This window comes from Engraulis encrasicolus, chromosome 19 (assembly GCF_034702125.1).
Source record: "Engraulis encrasicolus isolate BLACKSEA-1 chromosome 19, IST_EnEncr_1.0, whole genome shotgun sequence".
NCBI lineage: Eukaryota > Metazoa > Chordata > Actinopteri > Clupeiformes > Engraulidae > Engraulis > Engraulis encrasicolus.
In genome coordinates, this window is record NC_085875.1 from 10,844,847 (window position 1) to 10,866,690 (window position 21,844).

The 21,844-nt window shown below is 41.5% G+C and overlaps 2 protein-coding genes across 2 annotated transcripts; both read left to right on the forward strand.

Annotated features, from left to right (window-relative positions):
• Window positions 1-4,871: 4,871 nt before the first annotated feature.
• LOC134435202 (N-formyl peptide receptor 2-like) lies at window positions 4,872-14,118 on the forward strand. Its single transcript, XM_063184068.1, has 2 exons — window positions 4,872-5,295; window positions 13,164-14,118. Exons 1-2 carry the CDS (start codon window positions 4,872-4,874, stop codon window positions 14,099-14,101), a joined length of 1,362 nt encoding a protein of 453 aa, XP_063040138.1. The 3' UTR covers window positions 14,102-14,118.
• A 5,790-nt stretch (window positions 14,119-19,908) lies between these two features.
• LOC134470016 (N-formyl peptide receptor 2-like) lies at window positions 19,909-21,571 on the forward strand. The gene is made up of 2 exons (XM_063224045.1): window positions 19,909-19,983; window positions 20,359-21,571. The coding sequence occupies exon 2, from the start codon at window positions 20,365-20,367 to the stop codon at window positions 21,412-21,414; it is 1,050 nt and encodes a 349-aa protein (XP_063080115.1). The 5' UTR covers window positions 19,909-19,983; window positions 20,359-20,364; the 3' UTR covers window positions 21,415-21,571.
• Window positions 21,572-21,844: the final 273 nt, after the last annotated feature.

The window sequence follows — 21,844 nt, forward strand, 5'->3', positions numbered from 1 at the left end:
ACTTATTTGCAAGTGGCGAGGGTTGCCATCTTGAAAAATGGTGGCCATCTTGGATTTTGCGTGGCCAACACCATATTTTGAAAAAGTACATTCAAATGAACATTTTTGCCAAATGATAAGCCTGCATCACTAATGTAACTATTCTTAGACTTATTTAGAAGTGGAGAAGGTGGCCATCTTGGATTTTGCGTGGCCAACACCATATTTTGAAAAAGTACATTCAAATAAACATTTTCGCCAAATTACATACTTGCATCACTAATTTAACTATTCTTAGACTTATTTAGAAGTGGAGAAGGTGACCATCTTGGATTTTTGCGTGGCCAACGCCCTGAGCTGATAGAGTACATTCTAATGAACATCTGTGCCAGTTTCCATGCTTGCATACCAAAGTGAACTATTCTGGGCTATTTTGACAGTTAAGCGCTGCACTGAAACACTTGCTTCAACTTCAGTCCAACGAGTGCAGAATTAGCTGATAAGACAGGTACATCAGTCTACCTGTGTTAGACAGAAACTGTGTTTTTTTTTTCACTTCTACTTTTACTTTTGACATCTCTGCCTCTCTAAGTGTTACAACATTTTGCATGGTAGACCACATTTTGGTCATAGACCAATATCAGTAGCTTTTGGACGTTTCTCAAGTGCTGTTATCGAAAATGTATATCGTCCTTCAGACATGAGGTCATTTTGTGTCGAAGGCCTCTATGTGACACTCTCTCACGCTCTGACTGTCCTTTTGTGGGAATTAAGGCCAGCTCAACAGTCACACATACAACTTTCACACGACTATAAAGAGCTTTTCAAGGTGAGTTTTATATTATATACTTGTTTATATATGCATATATACAGTGAACAGCAATAATGAGTACACCCCTGTTGAAAAGTGACATTTGAACAACATTTTAATAAAAAAATATTCCCAAAATGCTCATAGAGTAACTGTGCAATATAAGTGTGTAAAAGTATCTTTTGAGCTTACGACAGAAAAGTAAGGCTGATAGAATCATTTAAATGGCATATTTGTCCATTTTTGTGAAATTATGCTGGTGCAAAAGTGAGGAAGTTGTTAAACTCGTTGATAAAATATGTTAAACTCCTAGAGAGTGTCTGTTTCACCAGAAGAAACATGTTTGTCAACATGTACTGTGACTACTGAAGCAGATCATGATACTCTATAGGATTTCATTCAAATCTCACATACATCTATTTTAGCCAGGTGCAGACTCAAAATGTAAAAGTTCAATGTAAGGCAAGGATGAAACACACACGATGACTCCCTTAATCCCTTTCGAGACGTTTCGGGCCAACACGGCCCCTTCTGAGACTCTATGTTATAACCTTACTGTCACCAAAATTGTAATGTCTGTGTCTTAATCTGTTACTTAAGGCTCCCGGCACTGTCATAGTAACGTAATGTTGTTATGATGTATTTTCAGCAGATAGTGAATAAGCCCACCGGCGACCCCATCTACAGTAAGAGGCTACGTACGATAGGGGTGTACACACTTTTGCACCAGCATAATTTCACAAAAATTGACAAATATGCCATTTACGTTAGGCTATAGGCCTACTATAGACCTAACTTTTCTGTCGTACGCTCAAAAAGATTACCCTTACTTTAAGAGCATTTTGGGAATAACTTGTATGTTTATTAAAATATTGTTCAAAATGTTACTTTTCAATAGTGGAGTACTTATTATTGCTGTGCACTGTACATGAGAATTCAACTTACAGAGCAAAAGTGAGTTATCAACAGGGTTTAAATTGGGGCGGAGCCCTCCGGAGCGCAGCTCAGCCTCCTCACCTCGGGGGGACAGGCAAACGGAGCTGCGCTCCAGTGTTCATATTCAAATTTAACTGTAGCCCCTTAATGCGCGCCGTACCTCCTGAGGCACGCTATAATATACATTGAAAGTTAACTACTATAGTACTACACTACTATCACAGTGCACGGGGCCTTTAGTAATACATTATGACTTGGTCATTGCCATGCTGGTAACAGCTAATTTATAATGCCGTGTCTTAAGAGGTTAATAGCCTATATTTTCACCTTTCTTGAAATATCATATTTTTATGAAAGTTTTCCAATGATAGCAACATAAAATAAGATTAAGGGACTCCTGCATTATTTGAGTTATTATGCGTCTGCATTCTGCAAATGCGCTGCGAGACACCACAATTTCAGTTTGTAGACATTTTATTGCAACGTTGCAACAGCTGAGCGGAGCGCTCGTCCTTCTAGAACAGGGGTCAGGAACCTTTTTGGTGGAGAGAGCCATAAAAGCCCATTTTTTAAAAAGACATTTTCGTGAGAGCCATAGGCCTACCATTTAAAAACACGGAATAGCCTACAATGAAAAGCATGTGTTTCAACTAAGCCCAACACATTTAGAGTGTACTGTCAAGTTATTACTTTTATTAATAACTGGAAAAAGTAGGAATATTGGGTAGCCAACTGTCAACTTCATTATGGCGGGGCTTTGGGGGTCCTCCCCCGAAAATGTTGTAGGCCTATCTCTTAGATTTAATTTCCTGCATTGTAATGCATTTTAATGTCCCGTGTCCAGTTTCAGCTCAATATGGAACACATACTTCTATTTATAAATATGGGACGATTCTGTATTTCAAAGGACAGTTGGCAACCCTAAGTTAGTAAGAGCCAGATAGGCCTACTATTCCCAAAAGAGCCACATGTGGCTCAACAGTCATACTGACCCCTGTTCTAGAACTACTCCGCTTCGAGTTTGTCACTACTTTCAGCCCGTCCTCCATGCTATCATGTTCAATGTGCAAAGTTAGTAGCCTAGATACAATGCTTTTACAAATACTTTTACAAAAGGGAGGTAAGCTGTCATTTCATTTGTTTTAGCGTTCAGACAAAGTTAACCAAACAGTCATGCAGAATAGCGTGGTGCATGCCTACTTTAACAGCAGTTTGTTAATGGGGGGAAATCACCATCAAGTTTGGGATTTCCGTCCATCGTTCTGTCAGAATGTGTAGCCATATCATTGTAGGTTACTTTTATGTGGGCTTAAAATGCCAGGAACGTATCAAAAGTTTTAAGAGAGTATACAAATGATAGGAATGCCTGCGTATCCATCCTAGCTTTCCGTGTAGAACAGTGCACTGTCTCTCTCGCACTGGAAATAATTTGCTGCAGCGAGCTCCAATCTATTGCCGCCAAACTTATGCTTTAAATTCGGCAAAAAAAACAATAATTACTGCGTGATTGCATTCTCAAACACTTCAGCTATGGTTGTGCAAGGTGTTTCAAATCAAGGCAATGCAGTGTGCATTCCGAGAAGTTCTAGGTGACCATCCCCAGTTAATCGAGCCCCACGCTGATGTCGCACAACGTGTCTGAGTCAGAATATTCTCCGCAAACTCCGCCTGATTTAAAGTGACAGTGCACACTTTCACTCAGCTTAGCCTAATCATGCAGTTTTATTCTTTTAACTTTGTTACTTAATAGGCAATGCATGCTAATAAATGCATAAATCCAAGACATTATAGGAGAATTAAAATGAAACGTATGATCTTTTAAAACAAATTGGTATTCACATCAGTAGCCTAATATGATTTCTTAGGCTTTTGATGTGGTGTTTTCTTTACCATGTCTTACACCTTTGTAGCTTGATGGTGGCAGTGGTGGTGGTCAGAATTTAAGTTTTTTTGCCCCAGAACTGACAGGAGAGAATATTAAAAAAGTAGGCTACACAAATGCATCAGGTGTGATAGCCTACTGGTTTAACTGTTTAGGCCTGCCTATTTTTTAGCAACCTAATACAGTGAAGAAGGAATTAGGGAAGGCCTACCTTGCTGTTTTTCTCATAATCGAGTAATACATTATGTATGATATTAAAGGACCAGTTCAGTCAATTTCAACATGCAGTTGTAATGGTCATACTACCCTGGACTTGTCAGTACTTGAGATTTTTTTTCTTCTTCTTCAGCCTTTTCAGAGACCCTGGTCATTGTAATGGGGGCAGCACATTGTTTACATTTCAAAAAACATTTTTATTTATTCCCAAAAACATCCAAAAGGTTATACAACATCAGCAGACAACTAGCAAACAGTAGTACCTTTTGGGAAAATATTTGGAGTAGGCCTTTGTTAATAAAAAAAAAAAAAAAGTAAACAAACGCTGCCCCTGAATTAGCCTAGTCCTGACCATCCCATAATACTACCATTTCATTTCGTATTTATGGTCTAGCATTTGTTTGCTCTGAAGCGATTGTAGGAAGGAGGAAGTTTGCACTCAGTTATGGTTTGAAATTATTTGACACCTCTCACCCAATCGCTGGCAGTTACTCAACAACAACATAGGCAGACCAATGGCTCCGGCGCAGATGTGTACGTCATTGTCACGAGCGTCCTCCCCCTTTCGCCCCCACGTGGGGGGCGTATTCGATTATTGGCTGTTTTCTGAGGGGGCGTTGCGATCAAAATTCTACTGCTCCAGGCACTCCACAGAGAAGCACGGCCAGACTACAGTAGTGGAGCCAATCCTTTGGCGGAAATACGTAGGATGGCTCGCGAGGCTACCCCTGAATAGCTCATATCTCGGAAAGGGCTGAGCCGAAGAATGTGGCATCACCGGGTACTGACAAGTCAAGGGTAGCGTGAGCAATACAACAGCATATTGAAATTGACTGAACTGGTCCTTTAATTATAGGCAATAACTTCATAGAATACATTTTGCCTGATGGGGCGATATGAAAAAAATATATATTTTGACCGCGAGTGAATCAACTAATTATTAACTAATTATCAACTAATAGCCTATCTGCTGTTTGTTTACAGGAGATCAAAAACAGCATGGGAAATGATACATCGCATCACCTCGATCATGAGTTTGACGATAACATGTCTGACTATGAATACCCTGACTACTATGATGATGACATATTCCTGCCATCATCCCCTGGCTGGTCCTGTGATGCCCTGTGTGTCTTCATCCTCGTGGTCTGCATCACCATCTCCATTCTGGGCGTCCTGGGAAACGGCCTCGTCATCTGGATCATTCTTCTGAAGACAAAGCGTTCGGTCAACTCCTCGTGGTACTTCAGCCTGGCAGTATCGGACCTCTTGCTCTGCAGCACACTTCCTTTCAACTGTGCGTACTGGATAGCTGGGCAGTGGCATTTTGGGGGGTTTATGTGCAAGTTCATCAACATGGCCATGCCTTTGAACATGTACAGCAGCATATTCCTTCTGGTCATTGTCAGTGTAGACCGCTGCATATGTGTCATCTTGCCTGTGTGGTCTCAGAACCACCGCACTCTGAGAGGTTCCTCAGTCGTCGTCGTAGCAGCCTGGATTCTCGCTACGGCATTATCTCTTCATAACCTCGTCTTTTATGCCACAAATATAAAAAATGATATTCTTTTTTGTGATCACAATGGCACATCCACACAGAAGAAAACCTTTGTTGCAATTAGTTTCATATTTGGACTTGCTCTCCCTTTGCTTGTGATAGTCATTTGTTATGCCATTATTATGCAGAAGCTGAAAGTCAATCGTATGACAAGGTCTCCCAAACCATTCAGACTCATGACAGCAGTTATAATCACATTTGTCATTTGCTGGCTACCGTATCAAACCTACCGGATGCTGGGTGTCAACCAGGTTTCCAATATTAAGACGGGGATTCAAATCTCCACCATTCTGGCCTATGCCAACAGTGTCATGAACCCGGTGTTGTACTCCTTCATGGGCCAAGACTTCAGAAATAGATGCATTAGCTCCATTTGTGCAAGGATGGAAAATGCCTTACATCAGGAAGACCAGTCTACAAAAGCAATCCCTATGTCTATATCAGCACATAGTCAAACCAATTCAAATTAATCCTGATATTTAGCAGATTGTCTGATAAGAGTAATTTTTATTTTTTGTATTTCATGTAGACCTATCCTTCAATTTACCACTAGTCACATTGAGACAGTAGTCTCTCTTGCAAGTGAGCCCAGGCCAAGAGAACCAACATAGGTAGCAGGGTAAACAATGTTACATGCAGTATTTGTGAATGTCTATTGGTGTGCAGTTTGCAAACTGTTTGTTGCATGAAACATACCGTCATGCAACATATAGCTTCATTGATGTTCAGTGACTTTAACTTGTGTTTATTCCTCAACAAAACGTGTACACACTGTGTAACAAGGAAACATATCTGTTTTGCGTGAAACATGTTCTGCAATTAAAAGAAATGACACATTCCATTCTGCAGCTGCTTTGTTCCCAAGGCTACTTGATGAGAAACGAGGCACCTACCTGAGACATCCTAAATCCTCACCCAAAAAAAAGGTCACACACAAACATTTTTCACATATTTGCAGTATTTCCAAGAACTATTCATGAATGTGCACATAATTTCCTTCTCAGTGTTTTCAGTAGGCCTACTCCAATTTATTGGATCAGAATTATTAGCATAGCTTAGCATAATCACTGGAAGTAAATTAGCAAAAAGCCACAGGTGATCACAGCACACGATTAAATTTGCACTTTGGTGAAATTTACATTCATTTCAAAGTAGTTTTTATTTGAGAATGTTTTGTTTGTTCCCATAAATTGCATTGCTACGCTTAATTATACTGTTAAACTAGGCCATGATAACACATAGACAACAATAATGTGCACATTCATGAATAATGCTTGGAAATACTGCAAATATGTGAAAATCAAAAAGTGGTGGACTGTTCTGTTAAGCTTTGATTACGGCACCCATTTAGTGTTGCATTGTTTCAATAAACCTTTGCGATGTCTGAGTTTATTTCCATCTAACATTGCATTAGGTTTTCACCAAGATCTTGTATTGGCTTATAGGTTGAACGCTGTGCAAAGCCACATGGACCCCTCTTGTGCAATGACTTCCTTCTTAAAAGACACATGCTGTGGGAATGTAAACGATGTTAAGTCTGTTGGGGAAGGGTCAAATCATTGGGATCAGCAGTGCCCAAAACGTTTGGTGACGAGACTAGGCTCAGCTACACAGTATGTGATTAAGCTCAGCTGGGTACCTGAATATAATGAATGAGCGGATAATGTCATCGATATACTTTTTCTTTCCATATGGCATATTCCAAGATGAAGTACTGTTCATGAACACTTGTATGCGACAAAAAGTCAAAATAAACTTTTGCATGAAACATGTTTTGTATTTTGCAATTAAATGAAATGACACAACATGACACCAGTGGAAATAACACCCTTAGTTACCAATCTTAAGATGGAATGATTATGAGAAGTTCCGTATATGCTGAGGTGAGGTCACTACACAGTCAGGGCTTGAACTTGCAACCTCAGGCAACCTCCTTGCATGGAGCACAGATGCTAAAGCTAAACGTCTAGGCCAATAGGTCAATTAGTGACGATCATATCTGTATGAGGCTTCGGGAAGGAGGTTCTTTTTTTTCTTTTTTAAATGTGTTTTTAATTGCCTTTTTCGCCTTCACTTCGGATAGAACAGTGAAGAGCGACAGGAAGCGAATGTGGAGAGAGACGGGGTAGGGATGGCAATGACCCAGGCTGGACTTGAACCCTTTTCTTTTCATTTTGAAAGAAAATAAACTGCTGTAGCCTCTTACTGCAGAAGTGGTCGCCAGCGGGCCTATTCACTATTTGCTGAAAATACTCAACTACATCATAACAACTTTGCTATGACAGTACCGAGACCCTTAATTAACATATTAAAACATTTTAGGTGACAGTAAGTAATAACATAGGCTCTGCACTAAGGGGTTAAAGAAGGAACGCCGTCAGCACATTTTTTTTATCGTGCACCTCAACACAACGCAAGGCAACACAACGCATTGCCACATACTTTTGATCGTGAAGCATTTACATATTACCATGTCATGGACCGCAGTACATTGTGACAAAAAAAAACTTTCAAAAAGAACATCCAAAAAGGGCATTTTTGTCCAGTAGGGCAAAGGGACAGGTGTTTTAGCACCAGTTGGATCTACGTAGCATATACCGTTGTGCTCAGAATAATAGCAGTGCCTTTACAAAAGTGAGTAAATGTAAAGATTCTTCTAATAATTTGTACTTTCATGATCAAAAATGCATTGGGGAACAATAATTCTCTTCTCTTCAACAGTTCTCTTCCAGCAACATAAAGCTTTAGTAAGTCCTTCAATATGGGGCGGTTCCTGCTATGGTTTTGTAGGCAAGGGTCAAGGCCTTGTGCTTGATCCGGGCGGCGATCGGTAGCCAGTGCAACTCAATGAATAGAGGAGTAACATGGGTCCATTTGGGGTTGATTGAATATCTGCATCTGCAAAGGTTTTAGCGCACAAGCAGGTAGACCTGTCATGGGTGAGTTGCAGTAGTCAATATGGGACAGGACCGTGGCCTGAACCAGTCGTTGTGTAGAATATTGGGTCAGAACAGGTCTGATTTTCCAGAATCGATTTACCTGGAATTGACAGGTCTGGGTGACTGAGGTGATGTAGTTGGAGCATGACAGCTCGTTGTCAGTCATGACGCCAAGGTCGACTTTGTTTGGGGTCACAATGGTGGAGCCCATCTTGAGTATGATGTTGTGACTGAGTGACTCTTTAGCTGGGATCACCAGGAGCTTTGTCTTGGACAGGTTCAGCTGTAGGTGGTGGTCCTTCATCCAAGTTAACCAGACGGTGAGGCAGGCAGCAATGCGTGCCGAAACCGTGATGTCCTCTGGACGGAACGACATGTACATCTGGGTGTCATCAGCACAGCAGTGATAGGAGAACCCATGTGTTTGAATGACACGCCCAGGGAGGAGGTGTACATTGCAAACAGAAGGGGCCCCAGCACTGATCCTTGGGGCACGCCTGTGGAAAGGGTATGAGTCGTAGACCATGACACACTGAAGGTGCATCCAGATAGGTAGGAGTTGAACCATGAGTGGACAACACCAGTGATTCCCATGGTCGTGACTCGTGAGTATCCTCAGGAGTATCTTGTGGTTGACTGTGTCAAAGGCTGCAGACAAGTCTAGTAGGTTGAGGACCGAGGATAGTCCTTCCGTTCTTACAGTCCTTAGAGCTTCAGTTCCTGAGAGTAACGAAGTTTCAACTGAGTGGCCACATTGTTTTCGGTCCAGTAGTCCGTTCTGGGTTAGGAAGTTGGTAATCTGCTTTGCAACTGTCCTTTCCAGTGTCTTAGATAGGAAGGGACGCAGTGAGACGTAGTTTTCTACGTGAGCAGGGTTCAGTGTAGAGATGATATAAAACCCGGAGGATCCGGTTGGAGAGCCGGGTAAAGACCTCACCCGAACAGACCGGATGGCTGTCGTGCATTGATCCGCCAAAGGCGGGTCAGACGGCATTTCATTAATATGTCAACAAAATGGCAGTTACAGCGCGAGAAATTGTGAAACCGGAATACATCCTCTTTAGTTGACTACAACAGCCATTCTCTAATCTCCCTAGTATGCTGTTCAGTCACGAACATTCACTGAGTAAAACTGAACCAACTCCCGCCTCGTCATTCATCGAGCCTGTTTGATCCGTCCAGCCTGTTGTGGCCAATTGAGTCGCGGATCCCCGCTCCCTATGTTTGTGCTTCTGACTCTGTTGAGCTCTACATTTCTAAATGTTAACAGTGCTCTGCCAACGCTTTAACATCTCACTCTGTAGGCTACTCTTAGGGAAATTATAGTCTACAGACGTGACTCTATCACTCACTGCGTTACAGCGTAGGCTACAGTCTTTAAAGCCACTGCTGTCACTCCCCTCGTCCGAGTCACTCAGCAGCGGCGCCCTCGGCGACTCGGTGAGACGAATCCTGACTGAGTTGTTGGTAGCAGCGAATCCCCTATCTCAGTAATTGGTATTTTTCTTTCATCATACTTTCACACTTGTTCCACCTATACTTCATGATGCCAAAGATCTTACAATGGTATGATAGTGTGGCCATTAGGGTCATGGGTGTGCTCTGACTGTCATCCCAAAGAGCCTAGTTTTGTGAGCAGAGAGCATGGCATGACTGTTGAAATTTGAGGAATGCCACATCCTGGACAGAATATATGATTTCATAGCCTTCAGATAAGCTGAAACCGGCCCTGAAACAACTTTGTAGGCCTTGGCTTTGACACAGGCAGCCAATCCAGAACAGGTAGCACTGCATACCCAGTACTGTACCTACATGAAGTGATTCGCAGTCATTGTTGTTTGAACAATAATTTGGATCTGCACAAAATCTTCTGTGCTTCAATTAGCAAATGAATGGCTTTATAGACCTGAAAGCATTTTTTTGATATACAAAATGTTAGTCATCTTGGATTTTGTAATGGATTTATTCTATGTGATGGTTGACTTCACAGTCATGTAACAAATATTACCAAAAGTCAACAGTGGCTTCATAGACTTAAAGATATTAAATATGCCAATTTTGCCAAATATGATGTCAGCCATCTTGGACAACAATGTTGCCCTCGAAATAATAATAAAAAAAGATTAACTGAAGCCAACCCTTAAAACAGCATTAATTCATTTTCTGTACACAATGGCAGCCATCTTGGATTTGCCACCAAATATTAAGGAAAAAATTGGAAACAGGTGGATTTGTATTCGGGGAGGTCCTAGAAGTAAAAAAAAAAAAAAAAACGCAGAAGAGAAAAATCTATATGAAATGTTCCTAAACTTACAACTCAATCCGCACTATCTTGCCCAGGGCCGGCTACTGGCAAAAGTGTCCCCCTCCTCCAGCACGCTCCCCAGCTCAGGTCGTCACCTGCCGCTCCTCTCGCTCGTCATGGTCGTCTCTCTGTGCGGCACGTTCTCCCAAGCCTGGATAAAAAAACGTCAGCGCAGCTCACCTGGGCCAATTTCACCAATTAACCCGTTTGTTCTCCTCAGTCGTGTCCAAAGGTTAAAACAATTAACTCCCCCACTGAATATAGTCACCCCGTGACAAATGTCTTGAAGGAGGTTTGTAGGCACTGGGTCCAGTAGGCAGGTAGTGGGACGGCTCCTTTTGATGAGTTTGGAAACATCTTCTTCAGAGAGTAGAGTGAACTCATGGAGTGTTGCAGGACTCCGCAGGGTTGCCACAGTCAATGAAATTTGGTGAAAACAGCTGCTGCAATAAGCTTTTGATCCAAATTTTTCGCATCAGACCTCATGGCACAGCTGTGCTGACAACACAGGGACGCCGTGGTGCAATTCTCCCTTGGTGTTCTCAGTAGGCCTATAATTTTTTCTATCGGTCACATTTGAACATTAACTGCACATTTTCACATTATATTGCAAATATGCTCAAAAAAGAGGCCTAGTTAATGTTTAAGATTAGGGAAACAATTGGGGTTAAAATCCAAAGTAACGGATACAAAAAATCCAAGCTGACAACCTGGCTCGATTACAGGTTGTCAGATAGATAGATAGATAGATAGATAGATAGATAGATAGATAGATAGATAGATAGATAGATAGATAGATAGATAGATAGATAGATAGATAGATAGATAGATAAAATAAAATAATAACAATAATAAAAACCCTCACTTCTGTGGCCACATTATTTGAATGGTCAAGTTTTCACCAGCATTCATTATTGGAATGTAGAATGGTTTTAGACAATAAATCTCATTTTGCAATGTTTTTTTTAATATATATACAAGCAATGGTAACACTTTCTATGAAGTCCATATCTATAGCGCATCATAGCACATTTATAACAAATTATAATGCACATTATATTTACTTACAACGTATTATGACTACACTCATTATGCTTCATATTAACAGTTGTGAATAACCATGAATCTATCTTATAATTCTTTATAAATCCAAGGGTGTTATGAGTGCTCATGACTGGCTATAATCTACAGGCTGCCTGATGGGGCTTATAGTACATAATGAGTATTTATACCCCTCTATGCACAGACCTGGAGGATAAACTCATAAGGGCTCATAAGATGCTATAATGTTCGATGTGAGATCATAAGTCGTCAATGTGTGCTCTAAGTAAAGTGAAGTTCATATGCATGCATCTGTAATGCACTGTATAATGTACACCTACTGTATAATGCATCATAATGTACAGTAAGGCCCATCAGACAGCCTGTATAATTTATATCCAGTCACAAGCAGTCATATGACCCTTGGATTTATGAAGCATTATAAGCTTGATTCATGGTTATTCATTACTGTTAACATAAAGCATCATAAAACATCATGGGTGTAGTCGTAATGCATTGTAAAGTAATTATAATGCACATTATAATTTGTTATACATGCACTCATAATGTTCAATAGATATGGGCTTCATAGAAAGTGTTACCCAAGCAATTTATACAAGCAATCTTGGTGAGTCAATATTTTTACGTCATAGCTAAGTAATTAACCCCCAAACTCAGCAAAGTAGTGTTGTTACAACAGTAATTCAACACGCACACACACACACAGGCAAAAATGTATGACGCCATTGCAACACCCACACATTTGTTTCACAATTTTGTTCCAGTATATGTGGCTGAGTGTGTCAAAACGACAGCTGGAGGCCTCCCCTTGCAGAACGGAGCGTTAGATTCATATCCACTGTCAGAAGTTATCCAATTATCCAAGGTGAGTTTCCTATGTTATGTATCATTTCCTATCAGCATAGCCTTATAACAAATAAGAGAAAATGTGACCACTTTGGACAATACAGCATCAAGGCAACTATTTGGGCTATGTTCTGGACATGTTGTTTTAACCTAGCCTGGCTCTTGCGCAGACCCTTAGTGCTTCGTGCATCTTCGTGAATATCCATCTGCATGAGAACCAGGTTAGTTTTAACCCTTTGAGGAGTACCATCACAAATATGTGATTTGAATTTTCCCAAAATTTTGGGTTCTCATTATGATGTCATAAGGACTTTGCGAGATTTTAACACAGACCTTTATGTGCACTGTAGAGTGTTGGAGTAAAATTCTAAAAGAACTGGGGGAAAATCCTCAAAGGGTTAATCTGCCAATCTTTTGTCAATCTGTTGAAGCACATGCTAGCTAAGAGGTCTATGGATGATTGAGTTGTGTTATTGTCATCATTAGGCCTATTATCATTACCATCATCATCAGCCTATTATTGTAGTTGATCGCCCAACATCTGCTGATTTTTTAACAGATCATCATGGGTGCAAATGAAACATTAAAAACTCTTGATTATTATGGTGATTATAATGGGTGGACCCCAGCGCCACCACCTGCCTGGTCCTGTGGCGCTCTGTGTGTCTTTGTCCTTCTATCAAGCACCATCATCTTCGTTCTGGGCGTCCTGGGAAACGGCCTCGTCATCTGGATCATTGGTGTGAAGACAAAGCGCTCGGTCAACTCCTCGTGGTACTTAAGCCTGGCAGTATCTGACTTCTTGCTCTGCATCACTGTGCCATTCAACTCAGTGTACATGACAACCGGAGAGTGGCATTTCGGCCTTTTTATGTGCAAGTTCATTAGTGTGGTCATGCCTCTGAACATATACGGCAGCGTATTCCTTCTGGTCATTGTTAGCATGGACCGCTGCATGTGCATCATCTTTCCTGTGTGGTCTCAGAACCACCGCACGGTAAGAAGTTCCTCAGTCGTCATTGCTGCAGCCTGGATTCTCTCCGCGGCACTCTCCCTCCCCACCCTGTTGTTCTATGACACACATGACAGACACGGCACGATTCTTTGTGGTTACAATATCACTGAGGCACTGATGTCAATGGGGACATTGGTCGTGATGGGTTTTGTATTTGGGCTAGCCCTTTCTTTGGTGGTTATAGTAGTTTGCTATGCCATCATTATGCAGAAGCTGAGAGTCAATTGCATGACAAAATCATCCAAACCATTTCGACTCATGACAGCTGTTATAATCATATTTGTCATCTGCTGGGTGCCTTACCAAATCTTTAAACTCCTGAACATTAACCACGTTCCCAATATTAAAACGGGGACTCAAATCTCCATCATGCTGGCCTATGCCAACAGCTTCATCAATCCACTGTTGTACTCCTTCATGGGCCAAGACTTCAGAAATAGATGCCTAAGGTCCATTTGTGCAAGGATGGAAAACGCCTTACAAGAGGAGGGCCAGTCCACAAGGGGAATATCAATGTCCAGATCTGCAGAGAGTCAAAATATTTCTGTTTAAAATATAATCTATGTGTTATTGGGCCAAGTACCTGACAGTTATTACACTGTAGACCCCCCATGATGCATGAAGGGATTGAGGTTGTGGTGAATTACAAATACCTGGGAAACAATAATAGATGATAAGTTAACATGGGTTTGTAATATCGATGCCATATACAAAAAGGGGCTGCAAAGGCTTTATTTTATGCGAAAGTTAAGGGTTGACAGACATAATGTCTCTTTTACCATTCTGTTAACAGTACCTTTTCATTGTCTTAATGGGTTTCTTGAGTTATCCTTTATTTTACCTGGGTCGTCATGGTGAGACATAATGTTTTCTTTACACCACCGCCTAGTAACTTAACCCCACCCCCAACATGTTTTCTAATGTTTCTAATGTTATGGCCTAGATTTTGGAATGTGTGATGCACAAACAATTTTGCATGAAATATAGCCCACCATATGGTTTGCTCAATGTTGACAATGTTATTTTTTTTTGTCTGCCAACAAAGCTATGGAGCATACAGGGGGAAATGTGTTGTATGAAAATATGGTAAATAAAAAGTACTCTTATCAACTGTGGACCTTATTTTTCATGATAATGTTCAGTTGCTTTGACGTGAAGACAATTAAGGCAATGGTGATCAGCAGTCATTTTCTTGATCAGTGTTGTTTGTAAAAAAACACAAATGGTTAACAATTTTAAGATGGGAAGTTTGAGGGACGGTACCCTCACACAGAAGGTACCAAGCCCCAGGTACCAAGATCTATCCCTAGAAAAAAACTGTAGCTCTTTGAGTGCCATGGACTTGAAAACGCGTGTTGGGGGTGGGACCCAACACGTTGATCTGGTATGTTTGTTGTTCACATGGACAAAGAACTATTTTTTTTATGGCTCTTGAAAAAACACACAAATGTTGAAAAAAGCCTGGCAACCCCCCGGTCTGAATTTGAAAATGGCTGGCACTCAATGAGTTTTAACTTTGGTGAAAGTTGATGGTCGCTGTCCATGATGAGAATGGGGTTTTTGATTTGTTTTGACTTGGAAGAATATCTACCCATGATGAGTCAAAGGGTACATTGAGTGCTACACACCTACTACTTTTTTCACATGAAAGCAAAAAAGGAAGGAAGTGGAGTACTTGCAAGTTTGTTAAAAAACAATACCCTTTTGTTTTCTTTTCTTCTTCTTTTAAAGGAACAGACCACCCTTTTTTGATTTTCACATATTTGCAGTATTTCCCAGCATTATTCATGAAGGTGCATATCATTTTCTTCTCAGTGTTTTCAGTATTTACATTTATTGGATCAGAATTATTAGCAGAGCTTAGCATAATCACTGGAAGTAAGTGGTAACTTTAGCATCAAGCCACAAGTGATCACTGGATGGAAATTGAATTGCCGTTTTACACTCTGGTGAATTTTACATTAATTTTATAATGGATTATAATTTGATTATGTTTTATTTTGTACCATAGACTTGTATTACTATGCCTAATTTGGCTATACTGTTTAACGGGGCAATGCAAACACATAGACGAAAATTATACATGCACATTCATGAATAATGCTTGAAAATACTGCAAATATGTGAAAATCAAAAAAGGGTGGTCTGTTCCTTTAAGTTAACATATCACACCCTATGTGTACCCTACCCTACAGCTGTGCACGAGCTCCAAAATCCACAAGTACGCACAACCCAAATCCCGCCCATCCGCAAAACCCAAATCCCGCCCATCCTGGCCGACACGGCGTGAAACTAGTGAGTCCCGAAAATACCCACTGCAAGTTGTTTTTCTCAAAGGATGCCTGTGAGACTTCACTGGGCGTGGATGCCTTGACACAGCCTTGGCCATGTGGGAGCAGGCACGTGTACAGCATAGTTGCCCTAGGTGCCCGGGCAACTGCCCTTTTGCTCACCCTGACTGACGTTGCCCTTCCAAGGGAGGGGGAAAATAATATGGCAATTATCATTTCATATTTCAATATCATTTGATTTCGGTATAATTCATGATTTTGATTGAAGTCTTCAGTGTCAGTCATACAAATTCACCAGGCCTGTCGAGAATGGGCAGTGGCAGTCTTTATATTGAGGCCTACCTGGGCAACCGCCTTAGCCCCCGCCAAATGTAGGGGCCCCCAGAGGGGGAATGGGAAAAAGTGTTTTCGCAAATATATCCGGAACGGTACGTCGTAGAGACTCCGCGATGCTTCCTGCCATAATTTGGGGTCAAGGAACACGCCTGTCTTGGTCCCGTGTCTCTACGACTTTCCGTTCAAAAGTTACAGCCAAAATAAAGTTGTTTCTGGCAATAGCTCCGCCCCTGAACGTCATAGAGAGCTCAGAACGATTTTGTTGGAAAGCTATGGTCCTGCGGAATCCGAGGATATGTGTCTTTTCTCTGTGCTACCTCGGGAAGTGGGTGAAATGACTTTGCGACATGGAAGGGAAGCCGTTTTAGCCCCATTCAAAGTCAATGGGAAAACGTTGATGGTGAATATCTCCGGAACGGTACGTCGTAGAGACTCGGCGATGCAATAAGCCATAATTCGGGGTCAAGGAACACGCCTGTCTTGGTCCCATCTCTCTACGACCTTGTGGGGAAATTCTACAGCCAAAACAAAAGTTTGACCGTCCATAGCTCCGCCCCCGAAAGTCGTGGAAAGATGGTGAGATGGGAGCTAGATGAACACATACAAGTCAAGTCAAGTCAAGTCAAGTAGGTTTATTGTCAATTTCTTTACATGCACTGGTCATACAAAGCATTTGAAATTACATTTCTTGCTTTCCCATACAGACATAGACTAATCTAGGTAAGGACATAGACAGTATAGACATAGACAGTACTTATACATGGACTTAAGACAGTATGGACATAGACAGTGCTCATACAGACATTTAAAGTGCAAGACTGGACAACAGAAGACTTGTAGAGGACATACATTAAGAGGTATTTGTTGTGCTTTTGTGCTTTTCCTAAAAAAGTCCTTTATAGCGTTCTGACATGGTAATAGTAGCATTTTGAAGAAAAATAAATATTAAAAGGTCTGTCAAGTACACCAGCAGCAGTGTGTGTGTGTGTGTGTGTGTGTATGTGTTTAGTGCAGGTAGAAGGTGCGTTGTGCGTCTTGTGTGTGTGTTTGTGTGTCTGTGTGTGTGTGTGTGTGTGTGTGTGTGTGTGTGTCAGTGTGTGTATGTTTGGGTTTAGTGCAGAAAGTGCAGTGTGCTTGTGTGTGTGTGTGTGTGTGTGTGTGTGTGTGTGTGTGTGTGTGTGTGTGTGTGTGTGTGTGTGTGTGTGTGTGTGTGTGTGTGTGCATGTTGTGAGTTAGTGCAGGTTGAAAGTTCAGTCACAAGTATAGTACTGCAGGTGGAATGTTCAGTCGCAGATATGGTGGTGGGGGATGGGGGGGGGGGGTTGTCAGTGGCCTTGCTGGCTAGAGGCTGACATTGGAGGGAGAGTGGGTTGAGTGTTCAGCATCTTGATCGCTTGGTGCATTGTGCTGCTCGCCAGCCTGGTGGTACGGGAACGGAGGCGCCTGTACCTCTTTCCAGAGGGCAGGAGGCTGAACAGTTTGTGTGCAGGGTGGCTTGTGTCTTTGATGATCATCAGTGCTTTCCGGGTGAGGCGTGTGGTGTAAATGTCCTGCAGGGAGGGGAGTGGTACTCCAATGATCTTCTTCGCTGTGTTCACAACACGCTGGAGTGTCTTCCTGTTTTTCTCCGTGCAGCTTCCTTCGAGAGACATGTGTCTCTCGTCTGTGCGACCTTCCTAGCCTTAGTTATGACCTCTCAAAGTTATCGGGAGGGGTCCCGATAAGGGATTTTGACCCTATATCCTAACCCTAACCCTAACCCTTATCTACTCTCTCTGTTATGATTGCATTGTAATTGGCAATGCGCTTATATTTATTTTATTAGATACACACTTGGGTGGGCTGATGGGCCCCCTAGCTTACTTCGCATTAGGCCCCCAAATTGCTAAGTCCGCCACTGAGAATGGGCACGAGCGCGGGTAAGCAACAATTCCACTGGGGGGAGGGAGAAGCGCTGCACGCGACAGTCGCTTGAGCGCCTATAAGTCTTATAGGAGACGAAAGATTTTGAAGATATCTGGGAGTAGAGCCTGAAAGGTGAGCTTGAAATGTAGCCTGAATACAGTAGGTCTACATATTAGTGTACAAAATATGCTCACAATCAACCTCTCTAAAACAATGTTGAGTAGGACATTTAGTGATCATAAATCTGCCAGCCAGCCAGCTGTAGGTGCCACATTTAGGTAGCAAAAAACCCGACCGTTATAGCTATGCCTAGGAAAAATAGGCTATGATTCCATGTTTCAACTGATTTGCTTTGTAATTCGTAGCCTTTTTTTGATTGAAGCTTCTGAACTAAGTTTTCAGAGTCAGATTCAGATTCACCTGACACCTCGAGAGATTGGCAAAGGGAGGGGCCCCGTGCGCGTTGTGAGGGGGGCACGCGCTGCTCGGAGGGGGGGGGGAGCAAGAATGCATGCGAATAAGCATGCGAATGCATGCGAATAACAAAATATTTTGAAGATGCCATGGGAGTGTAGCCTAGAGCGACTGCCCTGACGGCCTGAGGGGAGCTTGAAACATAGCAGCCTACACAGTATTAAAATAGGCTACATGATCACAATTAACGTTTCTTAAATCCGATGTCGAGTTTGCGTTCAGTGATTCTAAATAATCTGACAGTCCTCCACATTGTTACCCCCGCCAAAGAGATTATGTTTTCGGTCCCATTGGTTTGTCTGTTTGTTTGTTTGTTTGTTTGTCTGTCTGTCAGCAGGATAACTAAAAAAGTTATGAACGGATTTGGATGAAACTTTGTGGAGGTGTTGGAAATGGCAAAAGGAACAAGTGATTAAATTTTGGTAGTAATCTGGATCGAGCAATTTGTTTAAAGATTCTTCCCAATTGCGGGGTAAGGAGAATTTTGACATTCCGTTTCTAACTCCACAAAAAGAAGGCAGAAAGACTAAAAACATAACATAGTAAAATGTTCTAGCAAACAACTTCCTTGGCAGAGGTCTGCACTCTCTGAGTGCATGTTTAATTCTTGGATGACTTAATTCTAGGCCTGGTGTAAGAATTCAAATTGCTGAATTTAGGTAAATGGCTTATAACCACCCAGCTCACTCTTGATCACATTCCAACTCCCAACCATGTCCGAGTGGCCGAGTGGAATACATGATTCTAGGTCATCCAGATCAAAGTTTATTTTTTAGAGATGGTGCCAGGCGCCATTTTGAATTTGGCTCTCTAGTAGAAAAAAAAGCCATGATTTTTGATAGGGACATGGGAATGGGGCTGAATCTTTTCAAAAGGGTCCATAGAGGTCAAATCAATTATTAAAAAGTCCTTGCCAGTGGCTGGTAACAGAACGTCACATTATGACCCGACTAGAAACTTTTTGCACCGGGAGGGGAATTAAGTCATCCAAGAATGTGAAACACTGGCAGGGAGCATGCCAAGATGCTTGAAAGCTGTGATTAAAATAGTTATTCCATCAAATGTAAAGTAAAGCATTCATTTTATGTTGTTTTTAAGTGAATGTCATCTTGTTTTCTTTGCCTTTTTGGAGGTCTGAAAACATTGCATCTTTTGAGTTTAGACCATTTGTATTTTTTGCAAAATAAATACTTTAAATGACAATATTTTCTTTTGAAATTCGGAGGAAATGTAGTTGGTAGTTAAGTGGTATCTCTCTGTCATATGTTAGTGGCAAAATCATTTGACACCATTGCAACACCCACACATTTGTGTCACAACTTTGTTTCAGTATATGTGGCTGGGAGTGTCACAAAGACAGCTGACAGCCTCCTCTTGCAGAACGGAGCGTTAGATTCATATCCACTGTCAGAAGTTATCCAATTCAAGGTGAGTTTCCTATGTTATGTATCATTTCATATCAGCATAGACTTATAACAAATAACAAGACAAAAGATTACCACTTTTGACCATACAGCATCAAGGCTACTTTTTCAGGGATTCATTTTGTTGTAGGACTCTGCTCTGGGTATGTTGTTTTAATAATCTTTTGTCAATCTGTTGAAGCATATGCTAGTTATACGAATTATATATATATATATATATATATATATATATATATATATATATATATATATATATATATATATATATATATATATATATATATATATATATATAATTATTATTATCATTATCATTATCAGCCTATTCTTATTATTCTTATAGTTCATCAACTAAAATCTGTTGGTTTTCTTAAAACAGATCATCATGGGTGCAAATGAAACATTTAAAAATGGGACACATGAAATGGACGGACACGCCAATGATTATTCTTCTGATTATGAAGATTATTATGAAGGGCGGGCTCGTTACACTCCACCACCGCCACCTGCTTGGTCCTGTGACGCTCTGTGTGTCTTCGTCCTTCTATCAAGCATTATCATCTTCGTTCTGGGCGTCCTGGGAAACGGCCTCGTCATCTGGATCATTGGTGTGAAGACAAAGCGCTCGGTCAACTCCTCGTGGTACTTAAGCCTGGCAGTATCTGACTTCTTGCTCTGCATCACTGTGCCATTCAACTCAGTGTACATGACAACCGGAGAGTGGCACGTTGGACTTTTTATGTGCAAGTTCATTAGTGTGGTCATGCCTCTGAACATATACGGCAGCGTATTCCTTCTGGTCATTGTCAGCATAGACCGCTGCATGTGCGTTATCTTTCCTGTGTGGTCTCAGAACCACCGCACAATCAGAGGTTCCTCAGTCGTCATTGTTGCTGCCTGGACTCTCTCCGCGGCACTCTCCCTCCCAACCCTGTTGTTCTATGACACACATGACTTACACGGCATAACTCTTTGTGGTTACAATAGCACTGAGGCACTGATGTCAATGGAGACTTTGGTCGTGATGGGTTTTGTATTTGGGCTAGCCCTCCCTTTGGTGGTTATAGTAGTTTGCTATGCCATCATTATGCAGAAGCTGAGAGTCAATCGCATGACAAAATCATCCAAACCATTTCGACTCATGACAGCTGTTATAATCACATTTGTCATCTGCTGGGTGCCTTACCAAATCTTTAAACTCCTGAGCATTAACCAGGTTCCCAATATTAAAACGGGGACTCAAATCTCCATCATGCTGGCCTATGCCAACAGCTTCATCAATCCACTGCTGTACTCCTTCATGGGCCAAGACTTCAGAAATAGATGCCTAAGGTCCATTTGTGCAAGGATGGAAAATGCCTTACAAGAGGAGGGCCAGTCCACGAGGGGAATATCAATTTCCAGATCTGCAGAGAGTCAAAAGATTTCTCTTTAAAATATAATCTAATATTGGGCTAAGTATCTGAAAGTTACTTCACGGTAGGCCCCCTAGATGCACCCCTTTTACGCCAGTGGAACTACCACACCACTATGACATTACACAGGGCCTTCATCAGTCGTGTAGTCTACTTTTTTTATGGTGGGTATACTGTATATTTGAGCATTTTTTGAAGTGGGTATAGTATATATATTTGTGCTATTCAAAACCATGGATCAATCAATCTTAAGTGGGTATACTGAAATCCCTGAAATTTAGAAGTGGGTATACGCCGTATACCCGCGCTCTATGTAGACTACACAACTAGCCTTCATACATAACATCTTGGGTCATTGCCATTCTGGTAACAGTAAGTTTATAACAGGGGCCGTGTCTTAATGGACTTCATGAGTTATCCTTTATTTTATCTGGGTACCGGTAGTCATGG